Below are 22,849 nucleotides of genomic sequence, written 5' to 3'. Positions count from 1 at the left end.
TGCAATGAGAAACCTAAATGTTCCATTAAAAAGCTGTTAGAATTGATGGATAAATTCAGTAAAGTTGCAGGATACCAAATCAACATAGAAAAAAACAGTAACTTTTTTTAACAGTAGTATTTTTACACAATAGTGAGCTTGCTTAAATAGAAATTAAGAAAGCAATCCCCTTAGCAACAACTGCAAACAAAATTAATGAGGAATAAATTTAAACAAAGAAATGAAAGATCTCTACAACAAAAAATTTAAAACACCAATATAAGAAATTATAGAAGACACCAAAAAAAAAAAAAAAAATGGATAGACAGTCTGTGTTGAAAAAATTAACACTGTTAAAACAACCACACTGTCCAAAGCAATCTACAGATTCGGTGTGATTCCAATGAGAATACCAGTGACCTTTGTCACAAAAAATAGAAAAAGCAATCCTAAAATTCATGTGGAACCATAAATGACCCAGGATGGTTTAAGTAATCTTGAACAAAAACCAACCAACCAATATAGGTGCACCATAACACCTTACTCCCAAAACATTCTACAAAGTTATAGTAATCAAACAGTGTGGCACTGACATCAAAAAACAGACACAATGGACCAAAACAGAGAACTCCACAAATTAATCCATGTTAGTTGTGCAAAGTGATTTGACAAAGGTGCCAAGAACACACAGTGGAGGAAAGAGAAAAAACGGTCTCTTCAATAAATGGTGCTGGCAGAAATTGGATGTACATATGCAGAAGAATCTAAGCAGATCCTTTCCTCTAACCAAACACAAAAAACCCAACTTGAAATGGATCAAAGATCAAAATGTAAATCCTAAAACTTTGAAATCACTACAAGAAAACATAGGGGAAACACTTCAAGCCACTGGTGTACATGGTGAACTTTTAGATAGGAGTGACAACGGGACAAATTACAAGAGGAAAAATGGACAAAAGGAATTTGTCAAGCTTGTGAATAGGTAAGGCATCAACAGAGATAAGAGAGAGCCTACAGAATGGGAGAAAATACCTGCAAGCTATTTATCTGATAAGAACTTAATATCCAGAATCTATAAGGGACTAAAAAAGCTGAACAACAAAAAAACCCAATGACAACAACAAAAAGTCAATTTAAAAATGGGCTAAAAGAACTACACTCACTTCTCAAAAGAAAACATAGCTGGGCACTATGGTACACACCTGTGATCTGAGCAACTGGGGAGGCTGAGGTGGAAGGATCACAAGTTTGAGGCCAGCCTCAGCAATTTAGCAACCTTAGTGAGGTCATCTCAAAATAAAAAATAAAAAAGGGACTGGGGATGTGGCTCAGTGGTAGAGTGCCAGCCTGGCATGCATGAAGCCCTGGTTTTGATCCCGAGTACTGCCAAAAAAATTAAAAATTAAAATAAAAAGGGCTGGGAATGTGGCTCAGTGGCAGCATGCTCCTGGGTTCAATACTCAGTACGGGGGGAAAAAATAACCTGAAAAGAAAACAAAAAAACACACACAAAAAGCCAAGGAGTACATGACTCCATGTGCAATCTCACTAATCATCAGGGAAATGCAAATCAACATGACCATTATCACCTCACCTCCATTTGAAAAGATAAAACATAACAAAAACTGGCAAAAATGTGGGAAAAGGGGAACTCTTTTGTTGGTAGAAATGCAAATTAGTACAGCCATTATGGAAAACAGGATGGAGGTTCCTCAAGAGACTAAAAATAGGACTACCATACGATCCAACAATTCTGCTACTAGGCAAACAGCCAAAGGAGACACCAAAAAGACATGTGTGCTCCTGGTCCTTGCAGCACTATTCAAAACAGCAAGAATGAATACAGAAAATGTGGTACATACACACAGTGGAATGTTATTCAGCCACAGAAATGAGATCCTGTCGTTTACAGCAACATGGATGGAACTGGAGGTCATTATGCTAAGCACCATGAGCCAGAGAGAAAGAAAAGTGCCACATGTTCTCACGCATTTGTAGAGAAAGTAAACTCATGGAAGAATGGAATGGAAGAGTCACTAGGCTGGGAAGGACAAACAAAGGGGGAGGAAAGAAGTTAAATAAGGCACTGAAATCACTAAGAGAAAGAATTAGTTCATTTTTCTAGAGCACAGGAAGGTAACTGTGGTTTAAAATACTCAATGACATACTTCAAAACCAAAACATAGAAATGACAAATGTGTGAAGAGATGGAAATGCTTATCACCATGATTTGATTATTATACACTGTACACATGTATTGAATTACCACAATCTAACCCAAAAGATGTACAAACATTACGTTGCAATACAAAATTTTTAGAAAAATGTTGAAAAATAAGAATGTTAATAATGTTGAAAAGAGGAATGAGGTGATGAAGAATAGAGAGAGCAAGTATGTGAAGTTTTAGAGACTCATTACGAAACAAAGGCAAGATGTGGATCATTATTGGAGAGTGACATAGGCTGAAAGGAAAGGTTTTATTAAGGAAAGATATTACAGCACACCAGTATGTTCAGCCAATGGACAAATGTTTAAGATATAAAAGAGAAAAGGGACCAGTGTAAAAGTGAAGCCCAGGAGAGACAGAAATGAAAGGAGACCCTCACATGCGAGTGAAAGGACCACCTTAAGAAAGGGACCAATATAATGGGGAAGATTTAGGCAGAAGTGGATCCCTCGAGGGTCTACACATGGAAGTGCTTTCTAGGGGTTTTCAGTGAAACACGAAGATGAGGGCTGGGGCTGGGGCTCAGTGGTAAAGCACTTGCCTAGCACACGTGAGGCACCGGGTTCGATCCTCAGCACCGCATAAAAATAAATAAAATAAGGGTATTGTGTCCATCTACAAGTAAAGTAAAAAAAATTTAAAAGAAGAAATTAGATGACTGAAATGATCCACAAACTATAGTAGGAGGGAAATTTGGAGACCATGAGTGTGTATTAGTCAACAGTAAGTGGCATGTGAGCCTTTCCGAAGACCTTTTCTACCCATCTGGACAGACACAAAGCAAGTACAAGCAACTGACATTCAACAGATGAGACGCTGTAGCACCCACACCTAGGAGTACTTCATTCATTCAAAAAACAATTCCTGTTCATCCACTCTTTTTTTTTTTAATGTATTTTTTTAGTGGTAGATGACACAATTTATTTTTATGTGGTGCTGAGGATCCAACCCAGTGCCTTATACTTGCCAGGCAAGTGCTCTACCACTGAGCCACAACCCCAGTCCCTGATCATCCATTTTGGATAAGCAGTCTTCTATCTCTTGGGGAGGGAGAGAGTGGGGTCAGGATGAGCAAGCAGAAGTGGCCACTGCAAACGTGGAGATTATGGTCTAACACAGGAGAGACTTCCAGGATACAGAGCCTTCAACAGCCATAATCAAGGATACCAACATTTCAGGGCGACACTAAGAGGGTATGGTCCTGGAGATACCAACCAATGTGGCATGGTAATCACACTTAACAGAAGGCTGCTCAGCTGGCATTTCCCATACACATCTGTGGACAGCATTATAAAATCAACTTGAGAAATTGATGATGATGATGTTACAGAAACAGTGCTACTGGGCTGTAGTACAGCCAGTGGCGAAGTGCTTGCCTCACACGGGTAAAAGCCCGTGTTCAATTCCCAGGGCCACAAGAAACAAAAAGTACTATTATCCCTTTATCACAGGTCACCAGCTCACTGGGCTCTACAGCAGGTGCAGGGCAGCCACCCTACTAGCTGGATCTAACAGACTGGTCTTTGAGATGTGTACACATCTATAATGCTTCACTGAGCAGGAAAGATCACCCTGGGGTCAGATGTTCATGTGCTACAGAGCAAGGGATTTAGAAGAGAGGAAACGTGTGATGGAGTGTGCCCACTAGAAAGAGATCACCAAGCCCCCTGCTCTGGAATGTTTGGAGGTAGCCGAGCAACTGACAACAGGAGGGGTGGGGGAAGGGTATTCCGTGTGGCCCGGTGGAGGAAGGTATGGAGATTTTGTTTCCTCTCTCAAGATAGTCCTCCAATATACAGTTTGTAGTTCTTCATGATACATCCCTCCATCATGTCAAAAGGACTTTGGTGACGGAGCACTGAAGCTGACTCTGAAAGAGGACATCGCCAGAAATGGAACGTGTCTGAAAGGTATCAGAGAGATCAGAAGGACCAGTTGAGACCGAGCCACAAAGCTAAGCTTTCAGAGGTGGGAAGTAACCACTGTGTAGGCAGCCCATGTAGATCTGACACTCAGACCTGCATCTGAGAGTCTGCATATCAGGAAGGGCTGCCATCGATGGACAGAGGCTCCACAGTATCAACTGACTCACTGGGGCCATGTCAGTGTTAGCCTTGGTGAGAGACTCTGACGCTTCCCCATCTTCTCTACGGAAACCCCACATGGTTTGGCGTGAGGCTAGAAGAGTGCTTCAGACTTGGGCTCCCCAGATGAAGGGTCTGAGGCTGGAGCCAGCACCTGGACTTTTGTGTGTCAGGTTGGTGACCATGTTGCTGCTAGGGATAATTTTTCTCCCACGCATATGTTGTGACATGGAATCCACATATTACTCTTCTTATGAAATAGTCATCCCCAAGAGTCTGACAGTCGAGGGGAGTGAAGACCCAGAGGGAAAGGCATCCTACATGCTGTTTATGCAAGGCCAGAAGCAGCTGCTTCATTTGAAGGTGAGGAGAGACTATTTTGTAAGTAACTTCCCCATCTACACTTACCACAGTGGCATCCTGGGGCAAGAAATGCCTCCCATCTCACATGACTGCCACTACGAGGGCTACATAGAAGGAGCGCCAGGCTCTTTTGTTTCCGTCAACACCTGCTCGGGCCTCAGGGGCATCCTGATCAAGGAGGACACACCGTACAGCATCAAGCCCAAGCTCTCTTCCAAGCAGTTTGAGCACGTGCTATTCACCACGGCCCAACGAGCTCCCGTCTCCTGTGGCGTCCCTTCCCAAGACAGACCGGCGTCCACCAGCCAGCAACAAGGGAGGAGGAATCCTCTTCAATTCCAGGCGCTGTCCTACCTGTGGTCACTCACCAAGTACGTGGAGATGTTTGTCGTCGTCAACAACGAGCGGTTCCAGATGTGGGGCAGTAACGTCAGTGAGACCGTCCAGAGAGTTGTGGACATCATTGCTCTGGCCAACAGCTTCACCAGGGGCATAAACACAGAGGTGGTGCTGGCCGGAATGGAGATCTGGACCGAGGGGGACCTCATAGAGGTCCCGGTGGACCTGCAAGGTACACTCAGGAATTTCAACAGCTGGAGACAAGAGAATCTCTCGAGTCGCGTGAGGCACGATGTTGCCCACCTGATCGTTGGGCATCATCCTGGCGAGGACAAGGGCCAGGCATTCCTCAGCGGGGCCTGTTCAAGTGGCTTTGCGGCGGCCGTCGAATCCTTCCCTCACGAGGATGTCCTCCTGTTTGCGGCGCTCCTGGTCCACCAGCTCGGGCACAACCTGGGCATTCGGCATGACCGTGCGGCCTGCGTTTGTAAAGATAAGCCGTTTTGCCTCATGCGTGAAAATATCACCAAAGCAAGCGGCTTCAGCAACTGCAGCTCTGAGGATTTCCACCGTTTCCTTCAAGAACACAAAGGGACCTGCCTCTTTAACAAGCCGTGGTACCGAAGCCACAAGAGGGAGGAGCCTAGTTGTGGCAACGGTGTGATTGAACAATCAGAGGAGTGTGACTGTGGTACTCAATGTCAAAATAGCGAATGCTGTACCACGGAATGCAAACTGAAGGAGGGTGCTCAGTGTAGTAATGAACCCTGTTGTTCTGGATGTAAATTTCAAGCTAGTGGACACTCTTGCCGTGCTGTGTCAGGAGCATGTGATCTTGCAGAATACTGTAATGGTAGTTCTCCAATGTGTCCTGGAGACAGGTATAAGCAAGATGGCTCAGTATGTCGAAAAACATTCCAGTGCCTTAAAGGTTTATGCATGGACCCTGATGTTCAGTGCTCAAATGTTTTTGGGAGTACTTCAACATCAGGCCCAGCAGAGTGCTACACATCGATAAATGGCAGAGGGGACCGGTTTGGAAACTGTGGCCATCCTACTAGTGAAAATCCAAACTACGTCAAATGTGCAGACGAAAATAAGTTGTGTGGGAAGATCATTTGTACTGGTCTTCTGTCTTTACCAGAAATAAACGAGCACTTCACAGTGCTCCAGGTCCCTCATGGAGATGACTGGTGCTGGAGCATGGACTCCTTCAAAGAGACTGACACCATCGACATCGGGGATGTGAATAATGGCACTTTCTGTGGTGCAAAGAAAAACTGCCAGCAATTTAGTTGTACAGATGCCACTGAGGTCAAATTTGACTGTCAGGCAGATGTAACTTGTAATGGGAAAGGAGTCTGCAACGATTTAGGGAACTGTCATTGTGACTTTGGCTTTGAACCTCCTGACTGCACAAAGGTAGGAAATGGGGGTAGTATTGACAGTGGCCCTGTGGGTGGGGCAGAAGTGGAAGCTCCTCCTCCAGGAAATGACGAAAGTGAACAAAATGAAACCATTAATCGAAAGCGAGAAGAGGCTCTAGACCAAACACTATTAATCTTTATTATATTAATTGTTATAATCCTACTAGTTCTACTGATTTGCTGCTTCTGCATGTTTAAAAGCTCAAAAGCTGCACCAGCACCTGCACCAGAACCAGCACCAGCACCTGTACCAGAAGCAGCTCCCGCAGAAGGACCACCTCCAGAAGCAGCTCCTGCAGAGGGACCACCTCCAGAAGGAGAGGCCCCAGCAGAGCCAGCCCCAGGAGAGGCCCCAGCAGAGCCACCACCGGAAGAACCCGCACCAGCAGAATAGGAGGATGACTCCATATGTATCAAACTCCTCATGCACGGAATGGGAATGACAGACTCAGTAAAACAAAAGTTAAATGAGAACTGAGGGCTTCAGTGGCTCTGACTGCAACTCCACAGGCTGAAACTACACTAACGTGGGAGTATGGATTCCTCCATTTTTATTATTCCTTTAAATAAATGTTTATTTGATATTAAATATTTTAGTACTTTTTGTTTTTACACCTTTTGTTTGAACTTATCACATGTGCCTTTGGACATCAATGTCCTTGTCTCTTTGGGTCAGTGTTTTTCAGTCACCAGAAACTGTTTTTCAGGACATGCTCTCATGTACATCATTTGTACATGTACATGATTATATGATACAGTAAGTTTCTGAATTTATTACCATCACTGGGATTTTCATTTCAAGCAACAACTATCTATTGTGCAAGGACATTTGGTCATGTGCTTGATTGTTCTAACTTGCCTAATAAATGTGCATTTGTTCAGCAGGCAATTTTAAAATTCAGGAAAAAAGTTGCATTGTAGTCATGTTACACATGTCTTCATGTTCTGAATAGGGTAGTTATTGAATCCACTTTGTTCTGTGGCTCTGTGGTAAGGGCTGTATCTGAATAGGAAGAAGATGCTAGTGGCCCCTGGGTTAAGAAGCCAGCATTGAACGTAACCATCTTTCTAAATCTGTAGATGTGTGACATGATGTATATATGTCCAGTTTATTACTATATCCCAGTATTTCTAGATGCTTCCTACAGCCATACTTCCTAATTACCCAAAATATCTTTTTTCTTCCAAAGTATTTTTCCTAAACCTCCTTTGTTCTAATTGTCTAGTGATGAATTTCACACCCCCAGACATTTCATGGTCAAAGAACATCACCTAGAGCTAGGTAATTGTGTTTATACTAATTTTATAATAGTATAAAGATACCTACCTACCCACAGTACTGAGTATGTGTATAAAATTAAAATTTTTCTCTTCTATTTTTCTTTTAAAAATATTTAAATTAATAACTTATTGATTGACCATTAGAAGAAATCTTTCCTATAAGGTAACAGAGTTCTGGAAGTAGCAATTACTTCTCTGGGGAGAAAGTACAAAGCAAAATATTTACATTATTCATTCTGTACCAAGTACCGTGTTAACCATTTTACATTCATTGTCTTAATTTAACCCTCTCAGGATTGGGAATGGCTCAGTCCTAGAGTGCTTGCCTAGCATACGCATATCCCAGGTCCAATCCCCAGCACTGCAAACACCAAAAGGATGTCTTTTAACTTCCCAGTGAAACTTCCATCTTGTCCATGAATAAACAGAGATCAAAGAACTTGCTGTCTTGGGCTGGGTTTGTGGCTCAGTGGTACAGCACTTGCTTAGCATGCATGAGGCCCTGAGTTTGATCCTCAGCACCACATAAAAATAAAATGAAGGTATTGTGTCCACCTATATTTTAAAAAAAAAATTGTAATAAAAAAATTTAAAAAAGAGTTTGCTCTCAAGCTAGATAATAAGTGGTGGAACCTGTACAACTCCCCAGGTATGACTGAACTTATTTTCTATTGCCCCATGAGTACTTCCCTTCAGTAAAAAAATGAGAGGAAGATGTTTAAGTCCTTAATAGCCTAGAACATGGCTTTTTTTCTCAGTGAGTACTGAAACAAGATCCTTTCAAGTGAACACCGACTTCTATGAGGAGCCTACTGCAGGTTGCTTGCTTGCTCTCGGGGTCTCTCACTCTTTCTCTCTGCTTCCTGACTGCTATAAGATGAGCAGCCTTCTTGCATCATAATGTTCTACCTCACCCCAGGCCAGAGAATGGAGCTGGCCAGCCATGGACCCAAATTAAACTTTTCCTCCTCTTAAAAAACACAAGAACCCACTACATTGTGTAGTCATTATGGATTAAAGAGTCTTTTCCCCTTCCAGATCCTGACAGTATGGAAAGGAAGGCTGGCATCTCACTTAGATCTCAGGTACAACTAATTGTAGATGTTCAATAAATGTTGAACAAGTGAACAATTTAAGCAAAGCCAACCTTAAAATATGGACCATGGCTGAGAATGGTGGCACATGCCTGTAATCCCAGTGACTTGGAAGGCTGGGGCAGGAGGATCATAAATTTGAGGCTAGACTGGACAGCTCAGCGAGACCTTGTCTCAAAATGAAATCAAAAGAGGGTGGGCAGAGGAAGTAGCTAAAAAATGGAGCCCCCCTGGGTTTAATCTCAAGTACTGAGGAAAAAAATGGTGCAAGCTGGCACAGTGTGCACTGCCCACAATCTCAGCAATTTGGGAGGCTGAGGTAGAAGGACCACAAATTCAAGGCCAGTTTCAGCAATTTGGCGAGGCCCTCAGCACTTCGTGACACACTGTCTCAAAGAAAAAAAAAATGAGGACTGGTGACGTAGCTCAATGGTAAAGCACCACTGTGTTCAATCCCCAATATATAAAAATAAAACTAGCATATTCATGCAAGGGACCATTATTTAGCAATAAGAAAGAATGAGGTACTGATACATGTTACGATGTAAAAGAACTTTGAAAACATTAAGTGGGAAAAGGCATATATAGTATGATTCTGTCTATACTAATGTTCGTAATAGACATACCCATAGAAACAAAAAGATCAGTGATTGCCTAGAGTGGGGACGTAAGAAGCTGGTGGCAACATCTGAGTAATTGCTAACTGGCATATTTCTTTCTGGAGTGACATAAATGCTCTAAAATTTAGTGTCTTTTCAGACCTTCTTCTAGGTAGAAACTATACAGAATTGTTTTATTTGTACAATATAAGTAACACTATGCTTTTTTTAAGACTCATTATACCTTGGAGAGGGGTCCATGTCATACATAAGCTCTTCAAAGGAAGTGATTTATTGGGATTCCAGGGATTATAAATGATGACTATATTTTAATGCAACCCAAATAAAGCATCAAGATGTTGAGAGAAAAGTACTGTTGTCCCATGAAAAGCAATTCATGTCTCACTAATTCTATGATGGGTTAAATAATTTTAATGATACAGTAGGAAAATTTCTATAATCTTCAAATAAAATTTGATATAGATTTCACATCATGTTCTATGGAAACAAACTGATTCACCACAGATGTCATATTCTAATTTTTAATGACCAGACACATACTTAAATAGGAAAAAGTAAGGGAGATTTTGGAGAAGGTATCAGCAGGAGTATAGTTTTTATAATCTCAGATCACACCCATAAAACCAGAAAAAACTAGGATGGCAAAATCAAACCCTGCAAACAGCAGCTACAATAAAAGCACTGATAAACCTCCAACAAACTCAGAAATATGGGTGGATGAGGACAAACTATATGTAATTTCAAGACTTGAGTGATATTAGCATTCTTAAGTGAGGAAGCAGAGATAAGTAATGAGGTATTTATTGGATCGTAGAACAGAATTCCTGAACATTCAACAGATACTGGAAAATATAGCAAGCCAATGTGAAAATAAGCGCCAAAACTGGAAAGGTTTTGGCTCTTTCTTTCTTTCTTTTTTTTTTTTTTTTTTTTTTTTTAATTGGTACTGGGTATTGAACCCAGGGGTGCTCTACCACTGAGGTATATCCTCAATCCATTTTATTTCGTAATTCTATATGCTTTTTAATCACCAAATTTCAGTTCTTGCAAATGTATTTTTTGAGACTCATAAGTCATCCAGGCTGTCCTTAAACCTGTGACCCCTCCTGCATCAGCCTCTTGAGTAGCTGGGGTTACCGGTATGTTCTACCATGTCCAGTGATATTTTCATTCCTAATGCAAGGGGTTCACTATAAGGTCTGAAGAAGCCAGAGAAATCTAGAGTCCATGAGCTTTTCAAATGAATGTTTCAAAGAAAAAAAAGTCTTATACTATAGAGAACCTACTGGGAGCAGAATTCAAACTAATGAGGACAAAGAGGTAAGGAAAGAGATTTTAAGTAGAAATATTTTCATTGTCTTATTAATTAATATGCTGTTTATCATTAGGTCTTGGGACGTGGTCTTTACCATGTCTACATAGTATCTTGGTATTCCCACTGTCCTTAATGTAGCCATTGTGAACTGTAACCCCATGATGACTGCTGAGTAACCCAAGCTGGTTTTCCCTGCATACTTTCCAGCACACTAAAAATAAACAAAACTAATGTGGTATGTGGTGCTTTACAACAGGGACTCTGGTGATATCTGCATCAGGAATGTACCTGATATCTCTGATAATGGCTTGATATAAACTAGGTACTTTCTGGCTTGGGGATAAAGTCACTTTTGTCTGGACTACTACATAAAACCCCTTCTCCCAGCCCAAATTGTGGGAGTTCACTGGTCTTACTGTTGCCTGGGACCAAACTTGTATCAGTAAGTCTCCAAGAAATTGCAGTATGTGCAATACTGGATCCACCTGCTTCTTTATTTATCCCATGGCACCTTAGGGCTGGTTCTCATACACTGGGACTGGGTATTTCCAGAACAACCGATAAGCCAGCCAGAAGACCAAAATGAGCAAGAGGAAGTAAGTTTCTGCAGGGGAAGTCCTGGATTGGCCGCTTAACTTTTTATGTGGAGTGGTGACCTGTGTATTTGGCCTATATATTACATGTTTTCAGCCTGCCACAGGAGTATGGGGAAGTGTAGAAATGATCCCAGAAGTCTAGTATGATTCCTCCCATAACGAAGAACCAAAATAAAACTGGGTGTGGTGGTGCTTGCTGACAGTCCCAGCTATGCAGGAGGCTGAGGCAGGAGGATCACCCAAGCCAAGGAGCTGAAGGTCAGCCTGGGCAATAGAGTGTAATCCTGTCTCAAAAAAGAAAAGGAAGAAAAAGAAGAAAAGGGAGAAGGAAGGAGGGGGAAAGAGAGGCAAAGACGAGGAGAAAGAGGAAGAAGAATGAGGGGCAGGAGGAGGAAAACAACAGCTACCTCACTGGAGGGTCTGAGACAGCAGTGGAGTGCAGTGGGAGTACTGCATAGATACTGCAGAGCATGAAGATACACTATGGCCTTAAAAACAAAGGACTTAAGCACAAAATACTACTGTTAGGTCTCTCAAGATCCATCCTGAATCAAGAGGGACTTTGTTCAGTGGGGAGAAAAGGTGGTCCCTGGAAGTTACCACTCACACTACAGAGCCTTGAGGCATTTACTAATGGAGAATCCTGTGGTCCTTATAGGCCCTGAGTGTAGTTTGTGGAGCTTCCCTGTTCCATACCACTGCATTCCCCTGGAGAAAGAGCACAGCCTTTATATAAGTTATTCCTTCTTCCACTCAAGCATGGAGGTCATCTTGATACCCACTATTCCCTGGGTCCTATGAAGCAGCTGAGCAGCTTCCCCTACCAGACAGGAGATCCTAGAAACTGCCCTTTCACAGTCCCAGGAAGTACCTTGGAAGCCCACCTTGAGTGGCTCACCTGCAAAGGCCCCAAGAAAACAATTTGGGGGCACTACCCACCCTCCTGCTGCATTGGACACACCCAGGTAGCCCTGCCCATCCACCCCTGGCCTAAGGAAAAAGTCAGGTGACCCTCCACACTCTTCCACTATCCCAGAAGCAGCCAGGTGGCCCCATCCTTGCCTCCTCAGCCCCTAGAAGGTAGCCAGGCAGCCTGCCTTGAGTGACTCAGCCCACAGAGGTCCAGGCAGGCAGATAAGCAGTCCCATCCACCTGTGACCCCACAAATTGAGCAGACTTTTCTGAGTGGCTTGGCCCAGCAAGGCCCTCAAGAAGCAACTGTCCCACCCCAAAAAGCAGATGAGCAGCATATTCTCAGAAGCTCAGCACAGTGAGACCCTGAAATAAATGCTTATCCCCACAAACCCACTCTGGCCCCTAGGAAAACAGGCAGACCTCCCTAAACAGGATGGCCACCAGAGATCTTGTGAAGACATCTCTGCAGCCCTCAGACACTGAGAAGTGACCAATCTGGGCATGTTGGTGTGGTCTGGTTCCCATGAAGCCCTCAGACACCAACAGGCACCCCATCTCACTATAAGGAACATTATTACACCATACCCAGCTGGGCCCACCAAGGCGGCCCCACCCTCACACAACCTGCAGAAACTGATAGGCAACCCACACCCACAGCTTGGTGCAGCTTGCCCAGAAGTACAAGTGAACTTGTCTTACCTAAGGGAGCTGCATCCCAGTTGGCAATGAAATCCTCCAACTCCTGTTAGCCTAGGCCACTGAAACACGTACATACATCAACAATGTTGACTATAGCTAAATAAGCTACATGGATACTACATTAAAGAACCCATTAGGAACCAAAGTCAATGCAGCACATACTGTCAGCAGAAAGACAGCAAACATATTTCCAGCAATAAGTATTTATTTATTTATTTATTAACTATGAGAGCCATCCTGTAAAACTGGTAGAGGCAAATGATCTACCAGATGCACAAATACCAATTTAGGACACAGAAAGCATAAAAACAGGTACCATGACACCTCCAAAGGTGCACAATAACTCTCTAGCAACAGAACCCAAAGAAAAGGAAACAGACAAACTGACAATGAATTAAAAAAATGATTTTGGGAAAACTTCATAGATACAGGAGAATACAGGTAGACAGTTCAAAGAAATTAGGAAGGCAATTTATGACATGAATGAGATATTCAGAAGAAAAGAGAGATCATAAAAAAGAACCCATCAGAAAACTTGGAGCTGAAAAACTCAATAAATGAAACAGAAAATACAGTCAAGATACCCCAGAAGCAGAACGGATCAGCAATAAGAAAAAATTTCTGAACATGAAGAGAGGGTGTTTGGAATAACCCAGTCAGGTAATTTCAAAAGGTTGGGGATGGGGGACAGGAGGAGAAGAGAGAAGGAAGGAGATGTATAAAGAAAAGAAGGAATGAGAAAGAGATGGAGAGGAGGAAAAGGAGGAGAGGGAGAGAAAGAGGAAGGGAAGGGGGACATGGAGAGAGAGAGAGAGAGAGAAAGGAGGAAAAAGGAAGATAAAAAAGAATGAAGAAAGCCACTTAAACTCTGGGACACCATTAAGTGAACGAACATTTGCACTGTCAGGATTCTAGGAGAAGAGAAGGGCAAATGCATAGAAAACGTATTCAATGAAATATCTGCTGAAAACCTTCCAAAGCTTGGGAAACAGATATCAAGTCTAGGAAGCTCAAAGAACCTGTAATAGTTTTAACCAAAAAGATCCTCTCCCCAACATTATAGTCAAACTGTCAAAAGTACAAGACAAAGAATTCTAAAAACAGCAAGAAAAAAACATTAGGTCACTTATAAGGAAATTCTCATTAAACTAACAGTAGAATTCTCAGTAGAAACCTTATAGGCCAGGAAAGAATGGGAAGACAAATTCAAAGTCCAGAAAGAAAGCAACTGTGAACCAAGAATACTATACCCAGCAAAGCTGTTGTTAAGAAGGAGGGGGGGGATTCAAGATGGCGGACTAGAGGGTGGCTGCGTTTCATGTTGCTCCAGGACTCAGGACTCAAGAAGAGGAGATATAGAGAGACTTGGGACCAACTCAAAGCAGCCGGGTGAGTCTCTCCCATTGGGGAGGCGTCCCAGATGGGGCAGTAGTCCCCGAACGCAGGGAACTTTGTGAAGTAGATTTGCCCGACGAAGACACCCCTCCCCCCGCTGGAGCAGTGAACGCAGACAACTGGGAGCATCGGAGAGGAGGCCGCTCAGCACAGCACTTGGACTCGGCACAACCCACCCGGGCTCTGGGAGGCTGCCCAAAGGAGGGGGTGTGCGGTGAGCTGTTTGGACTGAAAGCGACCACCCCTGAGCACAGGGGGCTGCCCAGAGGAGGAGAAGCATGGGCTCGGCACGTCGCTTGGACTTGGAGCAGCGGGCGGCTATCTGAAGGAGCAGTGTGGTGAGTGGTTTGGACTCAGAGCAACCGCTCCTAAACACAGGGGGGTTGTCTGGAGGAGGAGGAGGAGCGCAGCGGGGTGCTTGGGCTTGGAGTGACTGCACCAGGGCTACGGGTGGCAGTCAGGATGAGGAGGTGCACACTAAGTTCCTGGGACTCGTGACGAACACACCAGATCTCTGGGTGACTGCCTGGTGGATGAGGTGTGCGGTGGGTCACTTGGACTTAGAGCAACCACACGGAACACCAGGCGGCTGCCGGAGGAAGAAGAGTGTGGCGGGTCACTAGGACTAAGAGTGACTGTAAGGGGCTCCAGGTGGCTGCTCAGAGGAGGGGCCGCATAGCCAGGCGATTAGGTGCAGAGCAGGGTCCCAGGTCCTAGGCGGCTTCTTGGTGGAAGAGCCGCACAGACAAACTGAGGGGCGGAGCGAAGGCTCCAGGACTGCAGGCAGCTTCTCTGAGGAGAGGCAGCCGAAGGAGATTCGTCTGCGAAGGGCGAGGCTTCCAGGCCCAGGAGGTAGGTCCAGGTCCCTGGGAACATTGCAGAAGAAGGCTGCCCAGCCCAGGCGGTAGTTGTGAATTGAACGGAACCTCTAGGAGGGGAACTGACCAGCGAGACCTCCCCATCGGGTGAGTCCTCCCTGCTGGGTGAGGTTCTCCCACAAGGACTGTAAAACCAGAGACACAGGCCCAAACTGGCCTTGCATCAGCCCACATCCTACTTCCCCTTTGGATGACCATTCGTCAGCAAGTGAAGGTACCTCTGCCCACTAGCAGGGAATATACCCCACCGGAAGGCCACCACCCCTAGGGAGTCAGCTTCCTTGTGGAGCACTGCATTATCAACTTCCTCCAAGACTTCAGGCTACTGAAGGCTAAGAGGGGATATACTAGAAATCTTCAGGGACATTATAAGTCAATAGAGGAAATCTGCAATATCACAGCGGTCAACTGATACCTGAACAATATGAGAAAACAAGGAAAGAAAATGCTGCAAACAAATCTAGATGTTACATCAATGAAACCCAACGAAAGCATGGCAGAAGAAATGACAGAAAGGGAGTACAGAATGTACATAATTAAAATGATCAGGGAAGCAAATGACGAGATGCAAGAGCAAATGCAGGCACTGAATGATCGCACCAATCGACAGTTAAAAGAGCAAATACAGGAAGCAAAAGATCATTTCAATAAAGAGTTAGAGATATTGAAAAAAAAACAAACAGAAATCCTTGAAATGAAGGAAACAATCAACCAAATTACGAACTCCATAGAAAGCATAACCAATAGGATAGAACACCTGGAAGACAGAACCTCAGATATTGAAGCCAAAATATTTAACCTTGAACACAAAGTGGACCAAACAGAGAAGATGGTAAGAAATCATGAACAGAATCTCCAAGAACTATGGGACTTCATGAAAAGACCAAATTTAAGAATTATTGGGACTGAGGAAGGCTTAGAGAAACAGACCAAAGGAATGAACAATCTATTCAATGAAATACTATCAGAAAATTTCCCAAATCTGAAGAATGAAATAGAAGATCAAGTACAAGAGGCTTATAGGACTCCAAGTATACAAAATTACAACAGACCGACACCAAGGCACATTATAATGAAAATACCGAACATACAAAATAAAGACAGAATTTTAAAGGCTGTGAGAGAAAAGAACCAAATTACATTCAGGGGGAAACCAGTACGGATATCAGCAGATTTTTCAATCCAGACCCTAAAAGCTAGAAGGGCCTGGAACAACATTTTTCAAGCCCTGAAAGAAAATGGATGCCAACCAAGAATCTTATACCCAGCAAAACTTACCTTCAAATTTGATAATGAAATAAAATCCTTCCATGATAAACAAAAGCTAAAAGAATTTACAAAAAGAAAGCCAGCATTACAGAACATTCTCAGCAAAATATTCCATGAGGAAGAGATGAAAAACAAAGAAGCAAATCAGCAATGGGAGGAACTATCCTAAAGGAATTGTCAAATAAAGGAAGAACCAAGTCGTGTCAAAATAAATAAATAAATAAATAAAATGGGCCAAATGACCGGGAATACAAATCGTATCTCAAAAATAACCCTGAATATTAATGGCCTGAACTCATCAATCAAAAGACATAGACTGGCAGATTGGATCAAAAAGTAGGATCCAACAATATGTTGCCTGCAAGAGACTCACCTCGTAGAAAGAGATACCCATAGACTAAAGGTGAAAGGATGGGGAAAAACATACCATGCACATGGACTCAGCAAAAAAGCTGGGGTATCCATCCTCATTTCAGATCAGGTGGACTTCAAGTCAAAGTTAGTCAGAAGGGACAAAGAAGGACATTACATATTGCTTAAGGGAACCATAAATCAGCAAGACATAACAATCATAAACATCTATGCCCCAAACAGTGGCTCATCCATGTATGTCAAACAAATCCTTCTCAATTTCAGAAACCAAATAGACCATAACACAATAATACTAGGTGATTTTAACACGCCTCTCTCACCACTGGACAGATCTTCCAAACAAAAATTGAACAAAGAAACCATAGACCTCAATAACACAATCAATAATTTAGACTTAACGAACATTTATAGAATATACCATCCAACCAAGAGTGAATACACTTTCTTCTCAGCAGCACATGGATCCTTCTCTAAAATAGACCATATAATATGCCACAAAGGTAATGTAAGCAAATACAAGAAGATAGAGACACTACCTTGTATTCTATCAGATCATAATGGATTGAAATTAGAAATAAATGAAAGAGTAAAAAACAGAAGCTACTCCAACACCTGGAGATTAAACAATATGCTATTACATGATGAATGGATAACAGAAGATATTAGGAAGGAAATTAAAAAATTCTTAGAGGTAAATGAGAACAAAGAGACATCATATCAAAATCTTTGGGACACTATGAAAGCAGTACTTAGAGGAAAATTTATTTCATGGAGCGCATTCAATAAAAGAAGTAAAAATCAACAAATAAACGACCTAACACTACAGCTCAAAGCCCTAGAAAAAGAAGAACAGACCAACACCAAAAGTAGTAGAAGACAGGAAATAGTTAAACTCAGAGCTGAAATCAATGAAATTGAAACAAAAGAAACAATACAAAAAATTGACAAAATAAATAGTTGGTTCTTTGAAAAAATAAAATTGATAAACCCTTAGCCACTCTAACAAAGAGAAGACAAGAGAAAACCCAAATCACTAAAATTCGGAATGAACAAGGAAATACCACAACAGACAGGATTGAAATACAAAACGTAATTAGAAGCTATTTTGAAAATCTATATTCCAACAAAATAGAAAATTTCGAAGACATCAACAGGTTTCTAGAGACATATGAATTGCCTAAACTGAACGAGGAGGACACACACAATTTAAATAGACCAATTTCAAGTAATGAAGTAGAAGAGGTCATCAAAAGCCTACCAACAAAGAAAAGTCCAGGACCAGATGGGTCTCAGCCGAGTTCTACAAAACCTTTAAAGAAGAGCTCATTCCAATACTTCTCAAAGTATTCCATAAAATAGAAGAGGAGGGAACCCTCCCAAACTCATTCTATGAAGCCAATATTACCCTGATACCCAAACCAGACAGAGACACATCGAGGAAAGAAAATTTCAGACCAATATCATTAATGAACATTGACACAAAAATTCTCAACAAAATTTTAGCAAATCGCATACAAAAATATATTAAAAAGATAGTGCACCACGATCAAGTGGGTTTCATCCCAGGGATGCAAGGTTGATTCAACATCCGGAAATCAATAAATGTAATTCACCATATCAATAGACTTAAAGTCAAGAATCACATGATTATTTCAATAGATGCAGAAAAAGCATTTGATAAAATACAGCACCCCTTCATGCTCAAAACACTAGAAAAAATAGGGATAGTGGGAACATTCCTTAACATTATAAAGGCCATCTATGCTAAGCCCATGGCTAATATCATTCTAAATGGTGAAAAACTGAAAGCATTCCCCCTAAAAACTGGAACAAGGCAGGGATGCCCTCTTTCACCACTTCTATTCAACATCATACTTGAAACGCTAGCCAGAGCAATTAGACAGACCAAAGAAATTAAAGGAATACGAATAGGAAAAGAAGAACTCAAACTATCCCTATTTGTGGATGATATGATTATATACTTAGAGGAACCAGGAAATTCCACCAGAAAACTTTTAGAACTCATAAGTGAATTCAGTAAAGTAGCAGGTTACAAGATCAATGCTCATAAATCCAATGCATTTTTATACATAAGTGATGAATCCTCAGAAAGAGAAATTATGAAAACTACCCCATTCACGATAGCATCGAAAAAAATAAAATACTTGGGAATCAATCTCACAAAAGAGGTGAAAGACCTCTACAATGAGAACTACAGAACACTAAAGAAAGAAATTAAAGAAAACCTTAGAAGATGGAAAGATCTCCCATGTTCTTGGATAGGCAGAATTAATATTGTCAAAATGGCCATACTACCAAAAGTGCTATACAGATTCAATGCAATTCCAATTAAAATCCCAATGATGTACCTTACAGAAATAGAGCAAGCAATCATGAAATTCATCTGGAAGAATAAGAAACCCAGAATAGCTAAAGAATCCTTCGCAGGAAAAATGAAGCAGGGGGTATCGCAATACCCGAACTTCAACTTTATTACAAAGCAATAGTAACAAAGACGGCATGGTATTGGCACCAAAATAGACAGGTAGATCAATGGTACAGAATAGAGGACATGGACACAAACCCAAATAAATACAACTTTCTAATACTAGACAAAGGTGCCAAAAATATGCAATGGAGAAAAGAGCCTCTTCAACAAATGGTGCTGGGAGAATTGGAAATCCATATGCAACAGATTGAAACTAAACCCATATCTCTCACCCTGCACAAAACTCAACTCAAAATGGATTAAGGACCTTGGAATCAGACCAGAGACTCTGCAGATTATAGAAGAAAAAGTAGGTCCCGATCTTCAACACGTCGGCCTAGGACCAGACTTCCTCAACAGGACTCCCATAGCACAAGAAATAAAAGCAAGAATCAATAACTGGGATAGATTCAAACGAAAAAGCTTTCTCTCAGCAAAGGAAACTATCAGCAATGTGAAGAAAGAGCCTACAGAGTGGGAGAATATCTTTGCCAATCATACTTCAGATAGAGCACTAATCTCCAGAATCTATAAAGAACTCAAAAAACTCTACACCAAGAATTCAAATAATCCAGTCGACAAATGGGCTAAGGAAATGAACAGACACTTCACAGAAGAAGATGTACAAGCAATCAACAAACATATGAAAAAATGTTCAACATCTCTAGTAATAAAAGAAATGCAAATCAAAACCACCCTAAGATTCCATCTCACCCCAATTAGAATGGCGATTATCAAGAATACAAGCAACAGGTGTTGGCGAGGATGTGGGGAAAAAGGTACACTCATACATTGCTGGTGGGGCTGCAAATTAGTGCAGCCACTCTGGAAAGCAGTGTGGAGATTCCTTAGAAAACTTGGAATGGACCCACCATTTGACCCAGCTATCCTATTCCTTGGTCTATACCCAAAGGACTTAAAATCAGCATACTACAGAGATACAGCCACATCAATGTTCATAGCTGCTCAATTCACAATAGCCAGATTGTGGAACCAACCTAGATGTCCTTCAATTGATGAGTGGATAAAGAAACTGTGGTATATATATACAATGGAATATTACTCTGCCATAAAGAATGATAAAATTATGGCATTTGCAGGCAAATGGATGAAATTGGAGACCATCATGCTAAGTGAGATAAGCCAATCTCAAAAAACTAAAGGACGAATGATCTCGCTGATAAGTGGATGATGACACATAAGGGGGAGGGTGGGAGGAGTTAGTGTTAGGGTTAGGGTTAGGGTTAGGGTTAGGGAGGGGGGCAAGAATGGAGGAAGAAAGTACTGTATAGAGGGTAAAGAGGGGTGGGAGGGGTGGGGGGAAGGGAAAAAATAACAGAATGAATCAAACAACATTACCGTATGTAAATTTATGATCATACAAATGGTATGCCTTTAACCCATGTACAAACAAACAACATGTATCCCATTTGTTTACAATAAAAAAAAAAAGACAAATTAAAAAAAAAAAAAAAAAAAAAAAAAAGAAGGAGGACTCATCACCAGCAGAATGACCCTAAGGGAGTCCTGAATCAGAAGTAAAACGATGACTCCCATCATGAGAACATGCAGAGGTATAAAACCCAACAGCAGTGCTGAAACACAAAAGAGAAAGAGTCAAACCCTATCATTATTACAGATAGCCACCAAACCGCAAAGATGAACAAGAGAAAGAAAGGATATACAAAACAACAGAAAAAATTAGCAGAATGACAGAAGTATGTCTTTATGAATAATAACCTTCAAAAAATTTTTTTTGAGATGGAGTCGCTGTGTTACCCAGGGTGATCTTGAACTCCTGAGCTTAAGTGATCCTCTAGTCTCAGCTTTCTTTTTTTTTTTTTTTTTTTTTTTGGTGCTGGGGATCAAACCCAGGGCCTTGTGCTTGCAAGGCAAGCACTCTACCAACTGAGCCATCTCCCCAGCCCTAGTCTCAGCTTTCTGAGTGCTAAAAATTCAGGAATGTGCTACCACACTTGGATCATAAGTTTGAATGTAAATGAATTTAATTCCCCAATGACCTGGACTGGCTGAATGGTTTGGAAAAAAAGACACAATGATGTATTGCAAATAAGAAACTTTCTTCGGGGGGCTGGGGTTGTGGCTCAGTGGTAGAGCGCTTGCCTGGCATGTGTGAGGCACTGGGTTCCATTCTCAGCACCACATGTAATAAATAAACGAATAAAATAAAGGTCTATCAACATCTAAAAAATATTTAAAAAAAAAAAAAAAAAAAGAAACTTTCTTCGGCAGTAAAGGCATACATGGACTTAAAAGTGAAGAGATGGAAAAAAATATATTATACACATGAAACCAAAAGTGAACAGCTATACTTCTATCAAATAAAATATACTTTAATTCAAAGCTGTAAAAAAAGTCAAGAAACAATGACAGAGGGATTAATACAACAAAAGAAAATAACAATTATAAATACATATATGCAACAAATGCTGAAACACCCAATTATATGAAGTAAACATTATTAGATTAAAATGAGAGATAGGCTCAAACATAATAATAGTTGGGGACTTCAACATCCCACTTTCATCAATGGACAGATCATCCAAACAAGAAAAATCAACAACAACAACAACAAATTAGAGTTAAACTATACTATGGACCTAACAAACATTTACATAATATTTCATCCAATAGTTATTGAATACACATTCTTCTCATCAACACATGGAACATTCTCCAGGAGAGACCATATGTTAGTCCACTAAACAAGTCTCAACGAATTTTAAAAAACTGAAATCATAGTACGTATATTCTCTGACCACAATGAAGTAAAACTAGTAATAAACAACAAGAGAACTTCAGAAATTGTGCCAATATATGGAAACTAACATACTCTTGAAAAACCAATGGGTCAATGAAGAAATCAGAAGGGAAGTTTAAAAATTTCTTGAAGCAAGCAGGACACAGTGGTGCATGCCTGTAATCCCAAGAATTTGGGAGGCTGAGGCAGGAGGATTTCAAGTTCAAGGCAGGCTTGACAATTTAACAAGATCCTCAGCTGCTCAGTAAGATCCTGTCTCAATATAAAAAATAAAAAGAACTGGGGATGTAGCTCAGTGGTAAAGAGTTCCTAGGTTCAATTCCCCGTACCAGAAAAAAAACTATTGAAGCAAACAAACATGAAAACACAATATGCTAAAACTTGTGAAATACAGGAAATACAAGAAAGCTGTCCTAAGAGGGAAGTTTTAGAGAAATAAGCCCCTCAGTCAAAAAAGTAGAGGGCTGGGAGATGGCTCAGCTGGTAGAGTGCTTGCCTCGCAAGCACAAGGCCCTGAGTTTGATCCCCAGTACCACAAAAAAAAGAAAAAGAAAAAAAAAAAAAAAAAAGTAGAAAGATTTCAAAGAAACAACTCAAGGAACCAGAAAAGCAAGAACAAACTAAACCCAAAACTGGTAAAAAGAAAACTAGGTTTAGAGTAGAAATAAATGAAACGGAGGCTAAAACAAGAAATACAAAAGATCAATGAAACAAAGAGATTGTTT

General features: G+C 41.4%; 1 protein-coding gene across 1 annotated transcript; it reads left to right on the top strand.

The window, feature by feature from the left end:
* The first annotated feature begins 4,181 nt into the window (after positions 1-4,181).
* LOC306668608 (disintegrin and metalloproteinase domain-containing protein 1-like) lies at positions 4,182-6,999 on the top strand. Its single transcript, XM_079152130.1, has one exon. It carries the CDS (start codon positions 4,307-4,309, stop codon positions 6,812-6,814), a length of 2,508 nt encoding a protein of 835 aa, XP_079008256.1. The 5' UTR covers positions 4,182-4,306; the 3' UTR covers positions 6,815-6,999.
* Positions 7,000-22,849: the final 15,850 nt, after the last annotated feature.

This window comes from Sciurus vulgaris (assembly GCF_902686455.1).
Source record: "Sciurus vulgaris genome assembly, chromosome: 8".
Classification (NCBI taxonomy): domain Eukaryota; kingdom Metazoa; phylum Chordata; class Mammalia; order Rodentia; family Sciuridae; genus Sciurus; species Sciurus vulgaris.
Note: the sequence above shows the minus strand (reverse complement) of the source record. Positions and strands in the feature narration are given on the sequence as shown.

Excerpts from the sequence above, each read along its gene's own strand:
- LOC306668608 (XM_079152130.1), top strand. The coding sequence starts at position 4,307 with ATGTCAGTGTTAGCCTTGGTGAGAGACTCTGACGCTTCCCCATCTTCT.